The sequence below is a fragment of the Sinohyriopsis cumingii genome, unplaced genomic scaffold, assembly GCF_028554795.1.
Source record: "Sinohyriopsis cumingii isolate HCF-2022 unplaced genomic scaffold, ASM2855479v2 utg000131l, whole genome shotgun sequence".
NCBI classification, from domain to species: Eukaryota; Metazoa; Mollusca; class Bivalvia; order Unionida; family Unionidae; genus Sinohyriopsis; species Sinohyriopsis cumingii.
In genome coordinates, this window is record NW_028315872.1 from 141,316 (window position 1) to 163,485 (window position 22,170).

Below are 22,170 nucleotides of genomic sequence, written 5' to 3' on the forward strand. Positions count from 1 at the left end.
TAGTAATATATTAAATCCTTGTTTTTCTAATTTTTGAATACCATCAATCACATTATTGATATTTTCTTGATTCATATTTATTATATTTTTATATCTTTAAAATAAAAAAACATCATATCTCCTTGAGCTTCTAGCTTATCATATGAGGGAGGGAGCGGAAACACTACCCCCGATTGAGCTCCTAAACTGCCAAATAACAGTCTAGAAAGCCCAGAGGGTGTGTTTGCGAAACGACGAGACATTCCCCATTTGTGAACCTCCTAGCTTACCATTTGATATGCTAGCAAGGCTCATATGGGGACAACACATAACATGTAGTATTTACATCTGTAAAGCTTCTAAATTGCCACCGCATTTTAGCAAGCTTACACAGTAGTATAACTTAATTCTAACTTATCTTAAGACGGCACAAACATGTAGTATTTACAGTAGAAGCATATTTACAGCAGTTGTATTTTACAATTGTATATATAACTTATCCTAGGACGGTACAAACATATAACTTAATTCTAACTTATCCTAGGACGGTACAAACATATAACTTAATTCTAACTTATCTTAAGACGGCACAAACATATAACTTATCCTAGGACGGTACAAACATCGATGCGGGGTTATATTCTACATCCAACGAAGTTGCACCCCTACCCCCCAAAATCAATCCCGTTTGGGGCAAAAGATCACCCCTGACGGGTGATAACGGAGAAAGTTGTGCAACTTCGTTGGGGTTCGACCCCCCAACTATCATAAAAACCCTATAAATCGGGCCCGTCGACAGTATGTCCGTAACGAGGATTCGAACATGACATTTGATAGCGCCGGGACGAAAGTCAAACGCGTTACCATTGTGCCACTTTCCAATCTGATAATACAGAGTTTAAAAATTACTGATCTACCTGTGAAATTTATACAGGTAGTTATTTACTTCCTTGTGCAGAAAATCGTCTGCTCGCTGTGTTACCTATAAAATACCTGTAGTGGTAAGTTAACAAATTCTGAATTGAAACACTGAATTATGAAAATGCTGACAAATGCGAGACTGTATACAGTAAAAAAAATACCGCACTGGATACCTGTAAATGCGGAAGTGTTATAGCGCGCTGTTGACAAAGTCACCTTGACAGCGTCAACGGGGAAATAATTGTATCATTGACTTTCACACAGTCACTGCAGAGTTATCTCCGCTGGAAAATTCTCTCGATTACAGTAAATTACCTAACAATAATAAAAACAATTTTCTGATTATTATATGTTTTTGACAACGCGGAATTGTTTATTTTTTCTGCGACTCTTCGTACCGAAGCCCTACAAATACCAAAATGCTTGCCAGCTGCATATGTCGATTGAAATTCTCTCTCTTCATTCGTATTTAAATTTATAGATACAACCTTCTTGGCTCTTTTATTGTTATAGCCAGCATTCCCAGCCTTGCAATTTTCACTCTGCGTCACTGCTCTCAGATTGGATAAATTATTATTAAGTTTATTATTATCCTTGTGATCAATTACAAGACCGTCTTCGATTTTTCCAAAGAAACATTCGAACACGAACTTGTGATTATAATATTTTTTCCCTCCAGCATTAAATCTTAGATAACCAGAATTTTCAACATTATCAACTGGTTTTTTCAACCTGCTATTTCTAACTATTCCCTGTCGTGATGCTTCATAATTTTTAATGGTTGGATGTAAGACAAATTCTTGATTGATATATACTTCATGTATTTGTCTAATTTATAATTTGTCTGAAAACCTAGTTATATAATCACTCTCGGATTTTAGCGCGTCTCCGTTATTTTTTTTATTGTAATATCGCTTGAGTTCACGGTATCGTTTCCCCCCACACCCCGCACATAATTGTGTTTTACCTCTGACACCAATGCCACATCGCAGGCAACGAATAGGTCCTGTGCTTCCTCGTTTGATGCTCTGTATATGTTCACCGCAGAATTATTTCCTGCATGGCTTACCACAGACTGTTACGGATCCAACTTTTAACCATTTGCAGTTGTTCATTGTATATATAATATTTTCTTATTTAAATATTTGTCTTAAATATAATAATGGAGGAGTTTTCGAAATTATCCGCAGTTGGCGCCGGGAGATTCGATCTTGACAGGCTAAACCCGGATCCACGACGACGGCATCTAACTGATCTGTTTAATATTATCAACGAGGGTAAGAAAGAATTTCGCGACGACGGCGCATCTCATGCATGGTCGACATTTAAAATTATCCGCGACGTTGACTCAGTCAATATCGCTGACGAACTCTTCTTCGGTGATGAGGCCACCATCGATGCTACAATGACTGATGCCCGAGCAAAAACAATTATTGATTATATTGATTTTCATCAACGTAAAAAGAAATATTTTTTCAGAATAAAATTTATTGTCAACGTTGAAGACGATACGTGGATTATCCGTGACAAACTCGACCCTGTTCTTGCTAACGGAAAGACCGCTCTGTTAAGCAGCAATTCCAAACCAGGAATGCTGACCGGGATTGATATATCATATTACGCTCGAGCGTATCCTGTAACCGCATTCATTTATGGAATATATCCTGTAAAAAAACCAAAAATTGATAAACTCGCTCCGATGCGATTTTCAACGCTGAATTGTGTAGCCGAGCGAGTAATGGAACACTTTAAAAACGCAAAACGAGGAAACGGTTTAACCGATCTGCGACGTGAAAAAATAACATCAGGGGGTGAATCGGTTAAGAATACCGGGGCAACAATAAATGATGTTGCTGCGCTATCAAGTAAATTAAAATGCTCAATAACAGTAAAAACACTAACCGGTTAGATATTATATAATTCGAAGCATTATAAAAAGTCAGGATCACCGATTGAAATTATTGATCATAATTCGCACGCGTGGACTGATGCGGTTACAATATTCCCACGAGACCGTGTTGTCAAGTTTTATTCTGGAAATATATACGAGGTTATTTACGCGCTGAGTAAAACCGACCCTGTGTCGGTGTGGTTATTTAGGAGCTCTGAAGATGGCGATTATGATCAATTTGTGAGACCCAACGGAGAATTATACAGAACAGAATCGTTGCAACAACAAATGAAAAAACTCGCAAAAACGTATATGAGAAATGCTAGCGATGAGCAGTTATTGGTTAATTGTTTTACAGTTCCAAGTGTTGCCGCTCACGCCGCCAGAGAAAGAAATTCGTGGAGACCAACCCGAGGTCAGTTTCTTTCGGATATACAATTAAGTTGTGTCGAGTATGGTCATGGCGGGTTGTGGAATACCCGATATGACTACCGGGATATGATTTCCGTGGATATGATTGCTTGCTACCCAGGAAGCTTTCTCGGGAACGGCGAGTGCCGCGAATACTTTGCGCGGTTTGGACATCCCACGAACTCGATGACACGAGTCGCCGTAAACGGCAGTTTACCCGACGCTGATTTGACAGGATTTGCTCGTGTGACTTCGTTTGTGTTCGCCACGGGATTTCATCCGATTTGTTATGTTTGGTTTGGCAGACACTTCGTTGAAAAGCGCTGGGTACCAATAGTGTTATTGCGATATATGCTTGACAGCGGCATACTGGTATCGTTGACTGTCAGTGAAGCAATCATATGTTATCGACCGCAGACCTCAGTTTGGTTACCAACACCGGAGCGTGTCACTGTAGATGAAGTTATCGGCGAGTATGCACGAGAGTGTCCAAATACCCCGATGGATGTCATTGTCAGTGAGGCTCCTAAAATTCTCAAGATCAAACTCAAAAACAGTGAAAGCACAGCGAAAGATCTTGGACGAAGAATAATCGGTAAATTTACTCAGGGTGCAGCATTTGATCATAAAATGCATCACTCGCGGTTGATTATCGATGAAGCTGAATTGGATTTTATAATCGCCGACGCGGTTGCCAGAGACATATTTTGTAACAGGGAGGATGTGTTCTTGTCCGACGGGAAAAAGTTGGGCACAATTGTAAGTTATATCGACGGAGAATCGCCTCAATACACACATTTGAGATCTTCAATGCTGGCTTATGTTTCTATAAATTTGTTATCGATGGTAAATCGATTTCCTGGTATGGCAGTCAGAGTTGCCACGGATTCATTTTACATCGACAAGAAATATTCAGAATCACTGACCGATATAATGAAATTCTGCGGCGGAGATGAATTGGGGTCGTGGAGAATAAAAGCCGAGATGTTGCACGAGTATTGTGAATCCGCTGATGTTGCAATGGAGGATGATTATTATAAATCAACAATGCCAGAAATATCTTCCGCACCGTCTGTGGATGATATAATCACCAGACACAAAACTGTTTATTTGAACGGGCCGGGCGGGTCTGGTAAAACAACTCGAGCGATTGAATTATTTCGAAATTCAGATATGATTGTGCTAACACCTACACACAGGCTTGCCAGAGATATGAAACAACGAGGAGTCAATTCTTGTACTTATCACAGCTTTTTCAAATACATCGGCGGTGTGTGGACGTCAGATCGAATGGGAACAAAATATATCAATGATATAATAATTTGGGATGAGATATGTACGGTGTCGCTGGAAACGTTAAAAACATTTCTTGATTGGCTGTTAACGAAAAATACCGCAGTGATTATGTGCGGCGATCACGGTCAACCACCTCCGTTTGTCGGCGCATCTCCGCATGATTGGCTGAGGAATTTTGTTGATTATCACGAAGAAGTGTCTGATGATTACCGAGCACTTGATGCAACGCTGAAAGAATTTAAAACACTAATCAGGCTACAACCGAATAAAATTCAATGTGAAATCATGCGCGAGATGATTCATGAAACTTCGATGAGCGACTTTTTACGAGTGTGGAAACCAGACGATTTGATAGTGGCAAGTAGAAAGTTAGTCAGAGACACACTTCAACAACAGCTATTTCGGTTGCAACAAGAAAAGTTTCCAATGCTGCCAACGCCGTTATGTTATAGACCAACTGATACGCGGTTACAAAATATAGATGTTGATATTCCAGGAAAGACAGAGAAACAGAATTTAGTATTGAATGATATTGTGCTAGTTGACATCGATGCTGTCGAGGATGCACTAGCGATGAATAAATCCCCGTGGACGCTAGGATACGCAATGACCAATCATTGTTCTCAAGGACTGACTATTTCAGATACAACTGTCTGGATCATTGATGATCGAATCGAATGGTCAAACTTAGCTTACTTAGCGGTGTCCAGAGTCAGAAGAATATCTCAATTGCGAAGAATTGTCTTGAATGAATCCTTCCATTTTGAGTCAATAGCTGATAAAAACAACACCGATGGTGATGTAATAAGAAAAAACTCGCCGGTTACAAACAGAGTGACAAAAAAAATAATCGCGATTTTGATCTTGACGATGACTTCGTCATTGCGTTGAAACAACAACAGAATAATCACTGTGCGAGCTGTAATTGTATAATGCTATGGCAGTATTCGAATAAAAATTCAAGACAATTTACCGTAGACAGAAAAGATAACAGTCGCGGTCATACACGTGATAATGTCATGTTGACCTGTCTTGAGTGTAATCGACGTCGGGGTGCCAGCGCTAGTTAAGTCACTTCAGTGATTTTGGCAGCAATTGTGTGTCCTCGGGAATTACCTGAAGTTGCTCACGGGTGAATCCGCGTTGAGGAGCAGTTGAATCCAACCTGTAGATTGCTGGTCTGCCAGTGGATCTTGTCACGGTGGATATCTTATGTGTGGTAACACTCCAAATGGGATCAGTCGCTCTTCGTTTACCACCTTCAAGTTCATCTGGTTCATATAAATATCTAACTGTGACATTACCCAGTATTTGCTGTTTTTCTTTCTTTCGTTGTAGTGGTATATTTTTTTGAAAAACACCTTGTGTTTTGTGATCGCGATGGAAGGTTTCATGTTGGTGGTTCGGGTAATTTCATTATTTAGCGCAGTTATCACGCTTGGTAATCTTGCAACCCATTCGCGCGATCTCGCATCTTGAATAAATTCCCTCGCGTATTGATATCCAAATAACCGCTCAGCAAGTGTTCTATTGAATCGCTCAACAATTGCCTGATCACGGTGAATTTCAGTGTGTCCTCGTCGTATGGTGACGTTATGTTGTTTCATCAACGATGATACCGCACCTTGAAATTCTTTGCCAGGATCAACTTGTAATAAATTTGGCCATCGCAGAGGTCCTCGTTGATAAATTCTTTCAAACGCAGAAGCAACCTCAGATGCTGTTTTAGTTGTTAACGGTTCCGCATCTTTGTATCTACTGGCAACATCAACTATGGTTAACGCGTACTTGTATGTGCGTCTTCGGATAGTATCATGTGGCAGAAATAATATATCAGCTTGATGAACCTCATTTGGTACACTAACATCGAAATGCGCGAAGTTAATTTGTTTAGGGCGCGGTAGATAAATTTGCCATATTGCCTGTCGGGATAACCAATTTTTGGCAACCGCGCGTGTTACTGATGCCGCGCTGGCAAGTTTATCATTTGCTGCTTTACCTCTCCAGTATCCGCTTGGGGAATAATAAATCGACTCCATTATAAACCAGTACCTAACGCTAATTTACCTTTCATTGCGGATTTTATCAACCAGGACGTTAACTTTTCTTTGAAAGATTTATCAGGGATGGCATTTAACGCATGAATTAATTTCACGTCCGCGAGATGGCGCTGTTGTAAATCCTTGCTTCGGTAAGCTACATCATGAGCATGACACGCGCTATCAATAGCGTTTATCGGATACTCACCTGGTTTTGGATGATCTTGGTCATCAAGTCTGATATCAAGTCAAGTTTTTCTCCTGGGTATTTAGCCCACCGAGCTCCTGGTAATTTTCCTAACTTGGCTGCGATATCACCTCCTTTTTTTTTTAATAAATGTAAATTTTTTTATACCGCATCGTTCACACTTGCCTGTAAGCGCTTGTCAATTATTTTTTGTTGTAATTGTTGTTGTATCCGTAGTTGGGGTACGTGCTCGGCATTTCACACAATATAAATCCATATTTATTTTATGATATATCTAATGGAAATCACTGACTTTTCCGCGACAAAGCGACGAGAGCCAATCAAACATAACTCAGTGCTACCAAATTCTATCCGAATGATTATCATAGGTCCATCTGGGTCGGGTAAGACACAGTTGTTACTTAATTTAATAATGAAGTGGATGAAGTGGGATAAATTATATTTGATAGCACCATCAGTGGACGATCAGCGGTGTTATCAAGTGCTAAAAGATTTTAACGAAAGTGCAAAATCGATAATGGAAAATCAAAGTGATTTTCACGAAGATGTTATTGATTTTATAACCGATATCAATGAAGCACCGAGTATGGATGATATCGATGGGAGTATTAATAATTTAGTCGTGTACGACGACATCATGTTGGACAAACAATCAAATCCTGCCAGGATATTTTCACGCGGCAGGCACAAAAACGTTGATGTGATTTATGTAACTCAACGGTATACACAAATTCCGAAAGTGATCAGAGATAACTGTAACGTTCTCGCGGTATTTAACGGCGTTGACGCACACACGTTACGAAATATTCATCAGACTTGATGCAGCGGAGACATGGACATAAATAGATTCAGAAATTTCTTTAGTCATGCTCAACGAAACCCACACGGGTTTGTGACGATAGCGTTGCATGATCCTCGGACACGATACCGAGTTGGGTTAGATACATTTTTTAACTAAAAATCCTAAAATATTTTACATGATAGCAGCAGAGAGACTGGGCCGCCAACGTCGTCGTCGACGTCACCACGTGAAGAAATATTTTTCATAGTGAGTTATCTTTGTCGAAATAACCCTTCTATCCAGAAAAGAGGATTTAGTCACCATAGTTTCTGGATAGAAGGGTTTATTTTGTGAAATAAGACCTTCTATCAGAAAAGTTTTCGATAGATGGTCCTTTTGGAAGAAATAGTTGGTGGGCTCAGTCTCTCTGCTGCTCAAGTTTAATTTTATATTGCAAATGGTTGAAGAAAAGCTGAATTGTTCCTATGAAGTTATTCAACTAAGGCTTTTCTTAAATGTTTTTTCTCTGTCCTGATATTGACCACTGTTCATTTGAAGTTATTCAACTAAGGCTTTTCTTAAATGCTTTTTCTCTGCTCTGCTATTTACAACTGTTCATATGAAGTTATTCAACTAAGGCTTTTCTTAAATGCTTTTTCTCTGTCCTGATATTGACCACTGTTCATATGAAGTTATTCAACTAAGGCTTTTCTTAAATGCTTTTTCTCTGTCCTGATATTTACCACTGTTCCAGTAAAGTAAAATAATATTATGGTTAACATTATTTTCATTTTCTAATATATTGTTAGTTATATATTTTATTGTCAGATGTCATTTTTTATTATTTTGGAATAAATTGGTGAACTTATTTTTTGTGGTTAAATATGCGTACACACACACACACACACATGTGGAAGCAATGCAATTGAAACTAATTACATGTATCCACAATCATAACAGTCATATATACACATGGTCCTGAAGGCTGTCACAATATAATCAATATATTAAATTCTATTTTGTCTTCTAATTCAGAACAAGAATTTTGTTTTAAGTAATTTAAGGGCTGGAAATTATCCAGCCCTTCCTTGTAACAACCTCCACCATCGTAATAAATTTTCAGTCCCTTCGGGAATGTAAAAAAGTAAACAAAAAATACAGAATGATAGGGGTACAAAATATTGTTCAGGACCACAAACTGATAAAAGCATTGCGAATACATAATGTAACCATAAACACCATTGTAAATAACTTACATTTAATAAACCTGCTGTAACTATTCCCAATTTCACTTAAAGGAGGAGGACATTTTTATCCAAGACACCATTATAAATAAATAATGACATCCAATCACTGGAATATCATATTAAAAACAAGCTTTCAATTAAAATATAAATGTAATGGTAAAATGGTAACAGCTTGATCTTCCCAATTAAGAAATGAGAAATTGGTTCCCAATTAAGAAATGAGAAATGATTGGTTCAAGTTCATAGCATTGTAATATTGTCAAATCACTAAAAACTGGTTGTACTATAGCTGCTATAAGCATGTACATAAACAATTGTGAATAAGGTAGGTCTGTCCAAAACAGAGCCATAACCCACCCCAAACCAACAAACTTTTCAAGATGGCTGTAGTGGCAGTGGCAGCCATATTTGATGTCAGATCTTCACTGTGTTCATTTTGGGCCATGTACACAATGTAAGACATTTGAAGAAAATTTTATGTCAGAAGACTCTGGATGGCCAAGCTGTTCAAATCACTTGCAATTACCGATCACGGACATCTCACCTCTTACTGCGTGTGTTCGACTCAAAAGTTTAGTCAATATGGGTAAATTAAAAAGTTTGCCAGTAGCTTCCCTGGGTCAGTGATTCTTCTTCATCTTTTCCCAGGTTCATGCTCCGTGTACATAGCCAATCATATGCTGAAAAATGGTGCTAAACCCACCATAACAACATCGGCTGTCAAGCAAATCAAGATGTTGACATGTTGATGTTTTCAATTTGATATTCTCATTATTATTTCTGAAAGGCAGATCAAATTTGAATCAAATATGACATCACTGGTTTTGTCAACGTCAATGCCTGTACTGAAATTTGGTAATCAGTGTAACAGTGGCCATTTCAGATGCCAGTGTCGTGACAATATTAATTGGAAATGGTCATTCCTTTTACTTGGTCACTGATAGGATTTATATAGGGAATAAATACTTGGCTTTGATATACTGGTAATATCTAAATTTGGTCTGACAATTTACTCACATGTATAGATGACATATGCCAACTGATCAGAATAAATTAAAAAACATAATTAAACTGGTGTGTGTGTATATATATATATATATATATATATATATATATATATATATATATAAAGCAAAATAATTTTCTTGCTTTTTTCATTCCTATACTTTCACATTTGAATTAATTGTTGATAAAGAAATTGGACCCAACACCATTTGCATCTAAGTTATCTCCCCTTATTTCCTTGACAACAATAAACCTGCTACAATGCAATACTGAACTGGACTCACTTGGTGTTCGGATATGGTGAAATAGTCAACAAAATGACAACAATGTAATTTAGTTCCTATATATTAAGCCAATGAAAGTGAGGTGAATGTATGAAAAAGAGGTGGGAGTGAGCTTGTTGTGCCAAAGCGTGGATTTATTCTTCCAAGTTTTTATTCTAGCTCGTTTGGTGTATAATGAAAAGAAAATGTTCTTTTTCAATGTAAATACTATAAATATAGATTTCATCTGGTGGTACCAAAATTGATATATATTTTAACTTGTGACTTTGCCACTTGTTAAAATGTCAAGTTTTTGGTACCACACAATAATATATGTCTGGTATTAAATTAGGAAAAATTGTATATATATATATATATATATATATATATATATATATATATATATATATATATATATATATATATATAACCTTAAAATCAAATCCTTGGTATACCAAAATTTGGTCATGACTTTTTCTGACATCTATTTTTGCCAGAAAACGCCATCACTTCTTACTCTGAAAACAAAAGCAAAATTTCACTCCCATGTAGGAAGAGAATATATATATATATATATATATATATATATATATAACCTTAAAATCAAATCCTTGGTATACCAAAATTTCTGACATCTATTTTTGCCAGAAAACGCCATCACTTCTAACTCTGAAAACAAAAGCAAAATTTCACTCCCAACTTCTAAGTGCTTAAAAAGACCTCATAAAACTAACACTAGCAAGGAACTTGGAGATGCACAAATTAACAAACATACTTAAACAGCTGTATATCTATTAACTAACACCAGCTAGGAACTTGGAGATGTACTTAACTTAAAAAATTTAATTAAATGAAATTTAAATCCAGAAATAGCATATAGCCATGTTTTAGTAAAACAAACCTGGCACAATGTGGGCAAATCTATCTCTGGCTAGCAAATACAGTAAATACTGTAGTAGGCCTATCAGTGAGTCAATGACCCAGAAATGTTTCAAGGACACATATGCAGGCACACATTCTCAGTCTCCCTCAAAACATGAGAAAAACATTGTTTTTGCCTTAAAATTTTATATTTTGGTCCCCAGAATTAAGGCAGGCATTAGTGATGACGTGCTTGTACATACATACATACATACATACATTATTGCTTTCTCTGCATAAATGGGGGAAATCAATGCAACCAGCATTGTCCCCTGGAAGTCTTCTCTTTGCCCTTGGAATCTAGGACCTGATTCACAACTTTGAAACTGTTCTGACACAACTTTGAAATTACACACACTTACTTGTGTTAAATATATTTAATTTAATCGTTTGTTTGTTAGTTCTAAAACTTCATGATATTGTAATGTAACATTGTATGCTGGACTTGACCTTGTCCAAAACTGAGTTCATTTCTGCTTGACCTGATTGACATTTTTTTTTAATTTCATTTTATGTAAACAACTAATACATAGTTAAATTATTGCCTTTGAATATGGGCATGATATCAGGATAATTATCAATAGAAGTAAATATGTTTATTTGGGTAAAAGTTTTGGAGTTTCCTATGTGAATTATACATAATCCAGGTTATTGTTTTGTAAAACAATCAGGATCATTCTAGAAGGTTATTTTCCATTAGGTTATTTTTTTATACAGAAAATGCTAATTGTGACCTGAGGTCAAGTAAAGAACTATATATATTGTAACTATGAGGACGTGGTCATTTGCACTTTAACATCTAGCACACTTAAGTTGCTTTATGTTTTGACCAGGAGTTTTTGGCTGAAATCTTTTTTTTTTTTTTGTTCAAATTATTGAATTCAAGTGATTATTTTCTCTGGAAATACCAAAAATATTGGATAAGCACATTCACTGGAATTATCAGTATATTCCAACCTGGAATCGTATTCTGTGATTCAACAATAGACAGTTGATCAACACTTCAATAGCTACCATAGACACGTCATTGAGTTCAGTTTTGGAATTTTTTCTGGACTTTTACTGAATTTCATTCAGGACTTTAAATTACTAGGACTTCTGTCTGTAATTCTCTGATTATTTTGGGATTTGATTCGCAATACCATAAGTTGTTTTTTCTCATTTTCACTTTTGTATTCTTGGGAAATAAATATATTTGTTAAATTTTACAAGGCTTGTTGTCTTTCCCTTTTTACTTTTACTTATTTTTAAAGTATAGACTCGAAATACTTGGCGTTATAAAAAGAATTAATTTCCCATTAGCATGGTTACTGGACTGGACTAGACTTTACTCCCTTGGACCCTGTCCTTGAAGGCATAACCTGAAAATGATTAAGATCCCCACTCAAGGGTACTATAGTGGCTAAGAAATTAAGTCACTGGACTCAAGATTCAATTCCAAACATCAGATCCGCCTGTAGCCTCAAAGGACCCTTTAAGGACTCTTCATTTCTACTGATTTTTTGTCTTCTTTACTTGGGGGGGGGGGGATTGATATGTCAATTAAATGCACAATACATGTATATTAGAACTTACTGTGTTATTAGTAGATATACCACCATCACTCAGCTATGTGTGAAACCATCGTGTATCTAGAAGTGTTTGGTTAAGAATACATGAGTGCACACAACATATAATGATCTGGCTGTTCAACAGTTATGTAGCTCTAACACAATTACATCTAGCTAACAAGAAAAGAAAATACTGTCCAACTGTTGCATCAGCAATTTTGATTAACCATGATACAAGATGTCATCATGTTAAATATCTGGAGATAGATCAGAATTTTTTTGTATTATAATAATGGTTTGGTTGAAATACAAAACATTATCATCTTATCTTTCTAATGCAGTTCCTATTTGAATGAGGTTCCTTATAAGTATCTTAATGTAACTTCATCTGTCTTCCTCTAACCCAAACCCCTAGGTCCTTCTGTATTAAGGTTTCCTGGCTAATGGCTTATATGGTTAAGTACAGATACCACTCACCATGCAGCTATGTTACAAAGCAGGTTAGCATGCAGCAGAGGATGATTAAAAGCCAAAGGGTGCATACAGAAGCGAAAAGCAGAACAGATGTAAATCGCAAAATATTAACATGTTTATTATTTCTGGTGCAAAATTGGTCCACTAATGAATCTGTTGTAAACAAAATCCAGGATTCACCAAGTTCAATGAGGTTGTGGGCTTTAAATGCCACATTTTAGCATGTGATTGGCTATACATGGTGGCCAGAATAACTGGTGGAGAAAGAAGCAGGGAAAACCCTGTGAAGAACCACCAAGCCATTGCAAGCTACTGGCAAGCTATCTCACAACCCCACACTGTCTGAGATGGCAGAGAGCAGTAAATATAAATGCTTTGGACCACTTGGCACCGATGGACTTACCATGCTCAATATCATTCAGCATACAAGATGCATTTATATATTTTAAGAAACCTAAAAGATTTCAGTATATGGGCAAGTGAATTATATTGGCAAGCAAACATCCTAGTGGCAATCTTTATAAAAGTATATATTGAAATGCTTACTAATATTTCCATTCAAAGAGTTCATCACCAAAATACTATGTTGGTTTTAGTTCATCCAACACATTTTATGAATGTTATCTTTCCTACATGAATTAGGCAATGTAAATGTTACAAGGCCTTGTGATAATTATATGTATTACATATTTGCACAACCTTAACCCTGACAGTGCTGTGATGTATTTGCATAATCTCACTACCTATTTTTTTACTAATTTTTCTTATGTCACTGGGAAAGTTGTTCAATACCAGTGGACCAGTATATTGAAAACTCTTTTGAAACAATTCCTTATTTGGCCTTGGTATAATGTAATTTTTACTTCTCACAAGACTTATAAATTTGGATAACATCCACATCTCTTTTCTTAAGTAGACAGGAATGATTTTTCTGGATACTTTATATATAAAATTGGCCTTTCAAAGAAATATTCTTTCATGCATTGGTAAAATTTAGTATTCATTGCATCCTTGATATTGTTTATAAGTTGATCTGGAATTAAAAGGTGTGCCCTCTTTTGGAGTCGCGAAAGTTTTGTTAAGTTTGAATTAGAGGTATTACCCCAAATTACAGTAAAATAGTCCAGATATTCCTAATATCATATTTATAAAGTATGACCCTATACTGAATTGTATGTTTTGATTTTTCCAAGTAACCAAAGATACAAATGAACCTTTTTTTTCAAAGATGTTTAATATGAATAGACCAAGTTAGGCTGTAATCTATGAATACACCAATAATTTTATCATGAAAGGTCATATTAACGTTGCCATTGTCAAAATACATGGCCTCATGCTAAAAGAAGGCAACACTCCCAATTTAACAATAACTTCTTCTACCTTTACATTCCAAAATCAAAGAACTCTCTAAAACATTTTTAATATTCATGGTGACTAATTTGTAACAGTAATCCCAAAAGAAATGAGAGAGAGTACAAATATAAATGCATTTAATTAAAATCTAATTTAGTGGATGAGAAGTTGAAACTGTTTGGTTTAACAAATTCATCATTATTTAAAGTAATAATTCTCAAACCTTCAATTTATTTCTCACTATAGTGTATGCTTTATAAATTCAGATGGTGCATGTTCTGCTAGATTTTATTGCTTAGAGGAAAATGATTTACTTGAGAATGGGGTGGAATTTTTGTTCGAGTGGGAGCATTCTTTCTTTCTTGTACCTCTAGGTAATGAATTGTTTTCAACCAATGTAATGGCTATAATAGGTCATTTTTCATTTAAATCAGAAGAACATTTTTTCATGCCATTTAAAATCCCTCCAAAAACAAATTTCAAAAATGTAATAGAAATCAGTGAGACATTTCTGTTTGCCAGTGAAACTATTCCTGTGTACTACTTTGGCAATGAACAAACTTTATTATTAAGTAAATCTAGATATTTTCAGTTCAGTCTAAAATCAACTTTAGCAATCTTTCAACTTTCTTTCACCAAAGACAACAAATAAGGGTCATTACCACAATGTTGCAACCAAAACTCTACAAGGACGAGGGATATAGATACACACAGATTTTGATTCATAACATACTTTTCTCCTGTGTTATCCACTCTCCAGTTGTCAAGGAAACTTGACAGCGTTCTGTCTGAATATCTATCCCCTCTGTGCTCTGTCTGTCACATATATTCACATCTTTCCCCAATAGGCGCTTTGTCAATGTTGTTTTACCAACATCATACGGACCAACCACCATCACCCTGATGTTATAAACCTTCTCTGTTCCATCTCTAAGAGCCTTTTTGTACATCTCAATGGATCTTGTATCCATATTTAGGATCTCTGATGGAATGATTGGATCTGAAATTGAATGACGACAGTAAATGCAGGATTCATTCTAATTTTAACGATATTATTTTACACCCTACTAATTAAATCAAATGCATGAAAATTGAATATTATATTATATTTTAAAGCCCTATCTATATTTCTTCTCTAAAGTCTTCCTATGTGAAAAAATTAACCTTTCTCTTCCAAAATGAGGGGTAGGGGCCTTGTTATGGATTACTAAATAATACAACACAAAGGTTGCAACAGTGGTGGACTAATGAACACAGTGAACAACACTCCTAACATAAAACCACAATGTCCAACTAATGACCACAGTGAAGCATGCTCCTGATATACCACCACAATGGCCAACTAATGACCACAGCAAAACACACTCCTGATACTCCAGCATAAATACCCAACTAATGACCAGTTAAACACCCTCCTGACATACCAGCAAAATGGCCAACTAACAAACAGTAAAATATGTTCCTGATAACACCCACAATAGCCAACTAATGACCACAGTGAAACATTCTCCTGATGTACCACCTGTTTTTGGAATACTTTAAAAAAATCAATTCTGAGAATAATCTAGCAACAAATACAGTTGAAACGCTGTGTTATATTTTTTGGGGGGGATCAACAACTCTTTTAAATGCATTATTGGCTACATAATAATAATGGATATAAAAATGAATCCCGGGTACAAACTGAAACAGCCAGCCTAGTTTGATCTATGTGGGTATTGAACCCATTACCCTTGGATTTCTTAGTCCAGTGCTTAACCAAGTATCACGACTCTCTGAAATTTAATTGCATTGTAAGAATTTATTGATAACATTACAAAACAATTTTCATGAATATTATCTCATTCAATGATATATATTTTATATCCACCCTTAACAATTTGATACAGCTATCGTATTAAATTCAAATAGATTGTACTGTATATCTTTTGAAAAGAAAACCAATGTGATGTATGCAGGATACATGTTACTGTACACTAACTTTAAAACAATAAGTAAATGGTAACCATGGAGACACATTTTAGAGGGACAAAGGAAAATAATAACATAATGCACTCAGTAATATTTTTTTCTAAAAATGAGATAATCTTATTTGTATCAACATTTTTGAAACCTTAACTTTGTGGTCTGTTCTGTACTGTGTCATATTGACCTAAACTGAGCTACACCATTGAATTTCTGTTTCATATCTTGTTCTCAGCATAGATGTTAAAAAAGTTAAAATTAAAATAAAAAACGTTAAAAAACGCTTTTTTTTCTCCATAAATAAAAAACGAAAAAAAAAACCCGTTCCAGTAGAAATCAATATTTTACTTATTTACACGCTACATACCAGTTTTAAAGTTTCAGTGATACAAATATGAAAAAATGTCAAAAGTTTTAAACCGTAGTCCAGATAACATTGAAATTTGTTTCACTCAATGTCGTTATCACCATCTGACTGATGTGACAACTCTATGGTTTCCTCGATATAATAACCCGTATGGCCGATGATTTAAAAGAAATGGAAGTACCAAATATAAAAAACGCAAAAAAATAAAAAAACGTAAAAAAACGCGTTTTTCGAGGTAAAATAAAAAACGAAAAAAGTTTTTGTCATCTATAGTTCTCAGTAACTGTAGTGTACAGGTCAGAACAAAATCTCGCAACCGCTAAAATTATTTTGTCAGTCTTTTTACAAATGTGTTGTACCTCTTGCTAAGTTATAGGTGTCCTATTCTTACACTATAACACACGTACCTTTAAAAAGCGAGTGTTCGGTTTATTTCGATTGCTAAATATAAATATTTCTTGTAAAATCATTATAGAACTGTGACAATAAATGCGTGCTACATAACCAGTAAATATTTCTAAAGGCCAGCCAATACGCGTGGTCCTGTCTGAACTGAATTGAATGGCACGCGCTACGATGAAAAGCGACACCTGGTACGAAATATTTTCTGTATTGCTTGTAATGGCTTCTCAACCAGGCCGTCATCGTCCATAACTATTTATAATTTTTGCCTGTAAGTTTTGTGTTTATAAATAGAACGTACATCACTTAACAGCAAGGAAATGAAGAAACTTAGATAAAGCAATATTAATATTAAATTTAATGACAACAAATATAATATTATTTAAACTTAACATTAATAAAGGTGACAATACATGACGAAACTGATATCTTGACATTTGTTTTCTATATGTGAATTTAAATTTTTATAATTGTCAGTAAATAAAGTATGTCATTTTATTTGTGATGTCAAGTAATAAATAATGTCAATGAAATCAAATAAATTATGTCAATAAAATAATAATTAGTGTCAATGAAATAAATTATGTGAATAAAAAAGAAATATGGATTACCTGGGTACTGTGTCCTGTATCTAGTGATGTGATTACTGTGCATGGATGTTATATAGAGATGTCCATTGTCCCAGTATATGGCCCATGGATCACGTGGTATTCCCTGTGTGATAATGGACACAAGTTGACATTCAGGTGTAAGATGGTGAATACAGGGATAAGGGTATCCAGAGTTACACACAAACAGACTTCCATGTTGGTCTATTACGATGCCTCTGGGTGTCTCCAAATCTTTATGTTTGTATGTATATTTACATTTACTGGGATTCTTGGCATCAAAGGCATAGACACCAGTATCACCAACAACATTAACACGACACGAAATGTAAATCATGTTGTCTTTTGTCGTTATGAAACTCGACAACATGGTGTTCACCTTACAAATCTCATGAATGTTGCCAACAAGATGTCCATCATTACTCGACACAATACACCAACACAACGTGTTTTGTTTCCTACCACATACAACAAAATCATCCTTGAATGACACGATTCCATAATACTCATTCATTCCTCCCTGTACACGTATATCTCTACTCCATGTTATAACACCTGTGTTGAGTGTAGAGTCAATGGAAATAATTTTTATCAGACCGTTCCCCAGAATCACTGCCATTTCCGTGTCATTGATAAGACTGATACCACGTGGCCATGACTTCAGTCCGTCTGACTCGTACAGTAACTTTCCATCATGGAGTCCGTGAAGCCGGACTTTCCACTCATTCCACTCTATGACGAATATCACGTTACTGCAAACCACGATACCGAGGTACCTGGGGGACTCGTTGTCTGTGGAAATAAAGTGATATAAACATTAATACACATCTACACAAAAATACCAATATGTATACGTATATTAAAATAATAAATAACTTATATACGTCGTCTTATCGATACGATGAATTTAATTTCTGACAATAAACAATAGTTTTCATCGACATCTACGATTATTATCATGTTTACAGACACGAAAAATACGCTTACACAGGGGATACATATTTATAGAGACATATGCAACTATTATCAGTTCTTCAGACACGATAAAAGAAACTAAAATAACGCTTTATCATTCGCTTAATTATATATCTGACTTTAAGTCAGCTTGAAACATCTGATAGTTACAATCGTCGTAGAGGTGTTATTGTTATCATCGTCTTAATTATTATTATATAAAAGACAAAAAGGCCATGTAGGCATGTATTCTGCTTTTACCAGTAAGCACATTATTCTTGTTTGTACAGTATTTTAGTAAAGATATCAACTTTATCTTTAGTTTGACATTTGTACTGTGTTCATGAAAATAATACTGTACACATTTAACGATAAGAAATAGTGTGCTAGTTACTAGTTCCTGTGTGGTAACTACTATTGTCCCTAGTCCTAAATATCTTACATACTTCGTCTTATCATTACAATGAATTTCGTTATATTTATGACCACATTAACGTTGTAGCAGGGGTGACGGTCGGCTGTGGAAATTGATATACACCTTAATATATATGCTCACAACAATTACCGACATTTATACCCTTATTAATGAATTTGCATGATATACAAATGATTAATACATATGAATTTAGTATATTATGATAACTTTAACTTTCTGACAATTACAATCGTCGTATTAGTATCGTCGTCATCATCATCTACTTGATATTATTATTAAAGAAGGGTTTTACGGCAGACATCACAAAGAACCCGTAAGCACACTGTTGTAGATCTGTTCAGTTTTTCGCTAAACTGAAGACACCAACAATAGTGAGTTAACAGGTCCTGTGTGGAAACTGCTATTGTCCCTCAAATTTTCAACAACGTGATCGTGATACATACGTGCGTAGATGTATAATGTCCATTAACGTCTCTAACTTCATTAAAACTAAACATATTATTGACTATCATTTCAATACTATTGACTATAATTTCATTTCAACAGAGTATTGTAATAAGTAAATAACATAATACCTAATATCATTGAACTCGTAAATGTTTTCTTTCGAAAATATGAATTTAATCCTGATAAATGATATTTCTTTCTTAGAAAACTTATTTAGCCATATTACATACATTATATAACGCTGGCCATACAAATGGAAGGGTGGATATAAACTAACTATAATAATAATAATAATAATAATAATAATAATAAATCATTCATGTGATATTGTCCTTCCATGTACAATATTTCGTCGCATCCATATATGTATGAACTACCCTCAGCATTTCAATGAAAATCCCTGTTAGCAAACTTCTCCATACATTCCTTCATCTTCTTGTCGTCTGCTGAATATTCCCCACAGTGGGCTTTCTTCTTTGCGTTATGATACTATCAATGCCAAGAACGCTGGCGGAAACTTACCACATGGATAAATCCATAAGTTTTGGTAATTTCATTACACCGGTTTAGGTTCCGTTTGCTGCAGTCTTTTGCAAAAACTTTAGAGGAAAAGAAAGGGATTCTTTTCTTGCAGTGCATGAGTACAAGGCTGATGTTGTTACAAGGCAGCGCGCGACATGCGTCACAAGATATACGGTATCAATATATTCTGCAAGAGTTAGAGATTTGAAGAACCGCGTTTTCTATCACACAAACTCCGCCTACAAATGCGCTCTCAGGGAAAATGTAAATGTCAAAAAAAAAGAATGGAAAACAAATTATATACAACGCTATGTTTTAATGTTTGCAGATAATGGCAGTTTAGGCTATTTCACGTATAAAATAAAAAGTCACTTTTGAAGTATATATATAAAACCGAGACCATACTAGGGACTAACTGGTGCAGCTTTTGTTTACTTTTCTCAACATTTATTTCGGTAATTACTATCCTACACACTGGAATCAAGTGCCAAGGTCATACAATTATTTTTATGGAAGATTTAAACAAATATCAACATTTATCTTCATCAACAGCAGCAATATGAAATTAATTATCAACAGGAGCAGAGAACTATTGTTAGGAAGCCATTTAAAATAAAATATTAATTGGCTATAGGGCTAAGTTAAGCTGATTCTCTTGTTAAGTTTCTAAACACTTTTGCCAGGCAGAATTATTTGGTACGTTAGATCCTGATCTAAATATGTTACAATTCTGCTAACGTGCTGTGAAGTTTCATTCATCAATTTTTATACAAATTTACAAGATTGACGTCTCCACTGACAGATTAATATTTGAACTGACCGACCTGTTTTACCCTATACACAATTACAATTGGATTTATTAACTAGTTACGATATATTGATAAATACACGTTTTACTCCTCAAGGTCAACATTCTTGAAACAGACGCAAATCCGTAAAAGCCATCCTATCATGTGGAATCATAGGGTTATTCTACTCTTTTTAATTAACAACAATTCCACCGTTGCCACAAAATCGTTATCATCGTCCTTAAACTTGGTATATGCATACTCTTGTCAACCTTGAAAAGGACTATAAAGTAATTCTGCATGGGATTTGTTTTATTTAAACAAATTTAAGTATTTAGGCATCGTCGTTTCCTGTAGAAGGTGTACCTTCTTGGCGCAACAACCTCTAATAAACAAAGTAGAAAGTAATTTACACATATCATTTTATTATTTTATCGTCTTCTCTTCTGTGCGATTTTTTTCACAAGTTCCGAACTACAGCTATGTTATTAAGGAAGTGAAGCGCAGAGTTCTAGAAATGCATGCACCGTTTTGTATTGGCACTGCGTATTAACTAATTGACGATACGAAAATCGATCATTTCATTACATAAGTGATTTTAGACGGGGAAAAAAACGATTTCCAAAAAGAACCCTGTATTCAAGAAAAAAGAAAAATTACCTGTCTTCAAGAGGGTTATTACTTTCTACGTGAAAATAAAAAAAAACATATTTTTATGAAACATCCATTTGTAAGAAGAGTTTACCTTTTTAACAGACGTTAACGTGCTATAACGAAAAATGCACTAATGTCTTGTAAAAGACAATTTCTCTTGAGAATCGAGAATATTTTGCCAAGAATTTACTGAGCACAGTTATCATAATGCGATATTTGAAACTTAGCAGTGACTGACAAATGTTCTATGGACGTAAACGTGTGTCAGTGGGATCAGTTCTTACATTTAGTACAGTTATGTGACATCATCGTAAATATACGGGAAACTGCATCCAGAGGAAGAAAATGAAAGATCATAATTTTTCCGCATCTTGATTTATTTCTGTACTAACATCAATATCTTTTATATAACAGTGGATGGAATATCATTCTGAATATCAGCATTTCCTGACACAGTTCTGACATGCCGTATAGCCGTATATACAGCTGAAATTTTTTTACCGTTATTTTTAACAGAATTTCATTAAAATTGATGATTCATTATCTTCATTGTTTATAAAAAAAAATTATAAAAATGTTTTAAAATAGTTTTGTAAGAAAACGACCCCTATAGGGTAAATACTGGAATGTCAAGTCGCCATCTTAAACTTACCCTCTCTCTATGACTCTCGCTCTCCACAAACATACT

The 22,170-nt window shown here is 35.2% G+C and overlaps 1 protein-coding gene across 1 annotated transcript in view; it reads right to left on the reverse strand.

Annotated features, from left to right (window-relative positions):
* Nucleotides 1-22,170, reverse strand: part of LOC149774806 (uncharacterized) — a gene marked incomplete at its 3' end in the record, with an annotated part of 164,274 nt that overhangs the window by 112,180 nt on the left and 29,924 nt on the right. Inside the window, exons 3-4 of the mRNA XM_089944721.1 lie at nt 17,685-18,473; nt 15,073-15,339 (exon numbers count right to left, since the gene is read on the reverse strand). Of these exons, the coding sequence (XP_089800847.1) occupies nt 15,073-15,339; nt 17,685-18,473 (1,056 nt within the window). The remainder of the gene's footprint in view (nt 1-15,072; nt 15,340-17,684; nt 18,474-22,170) is intronic.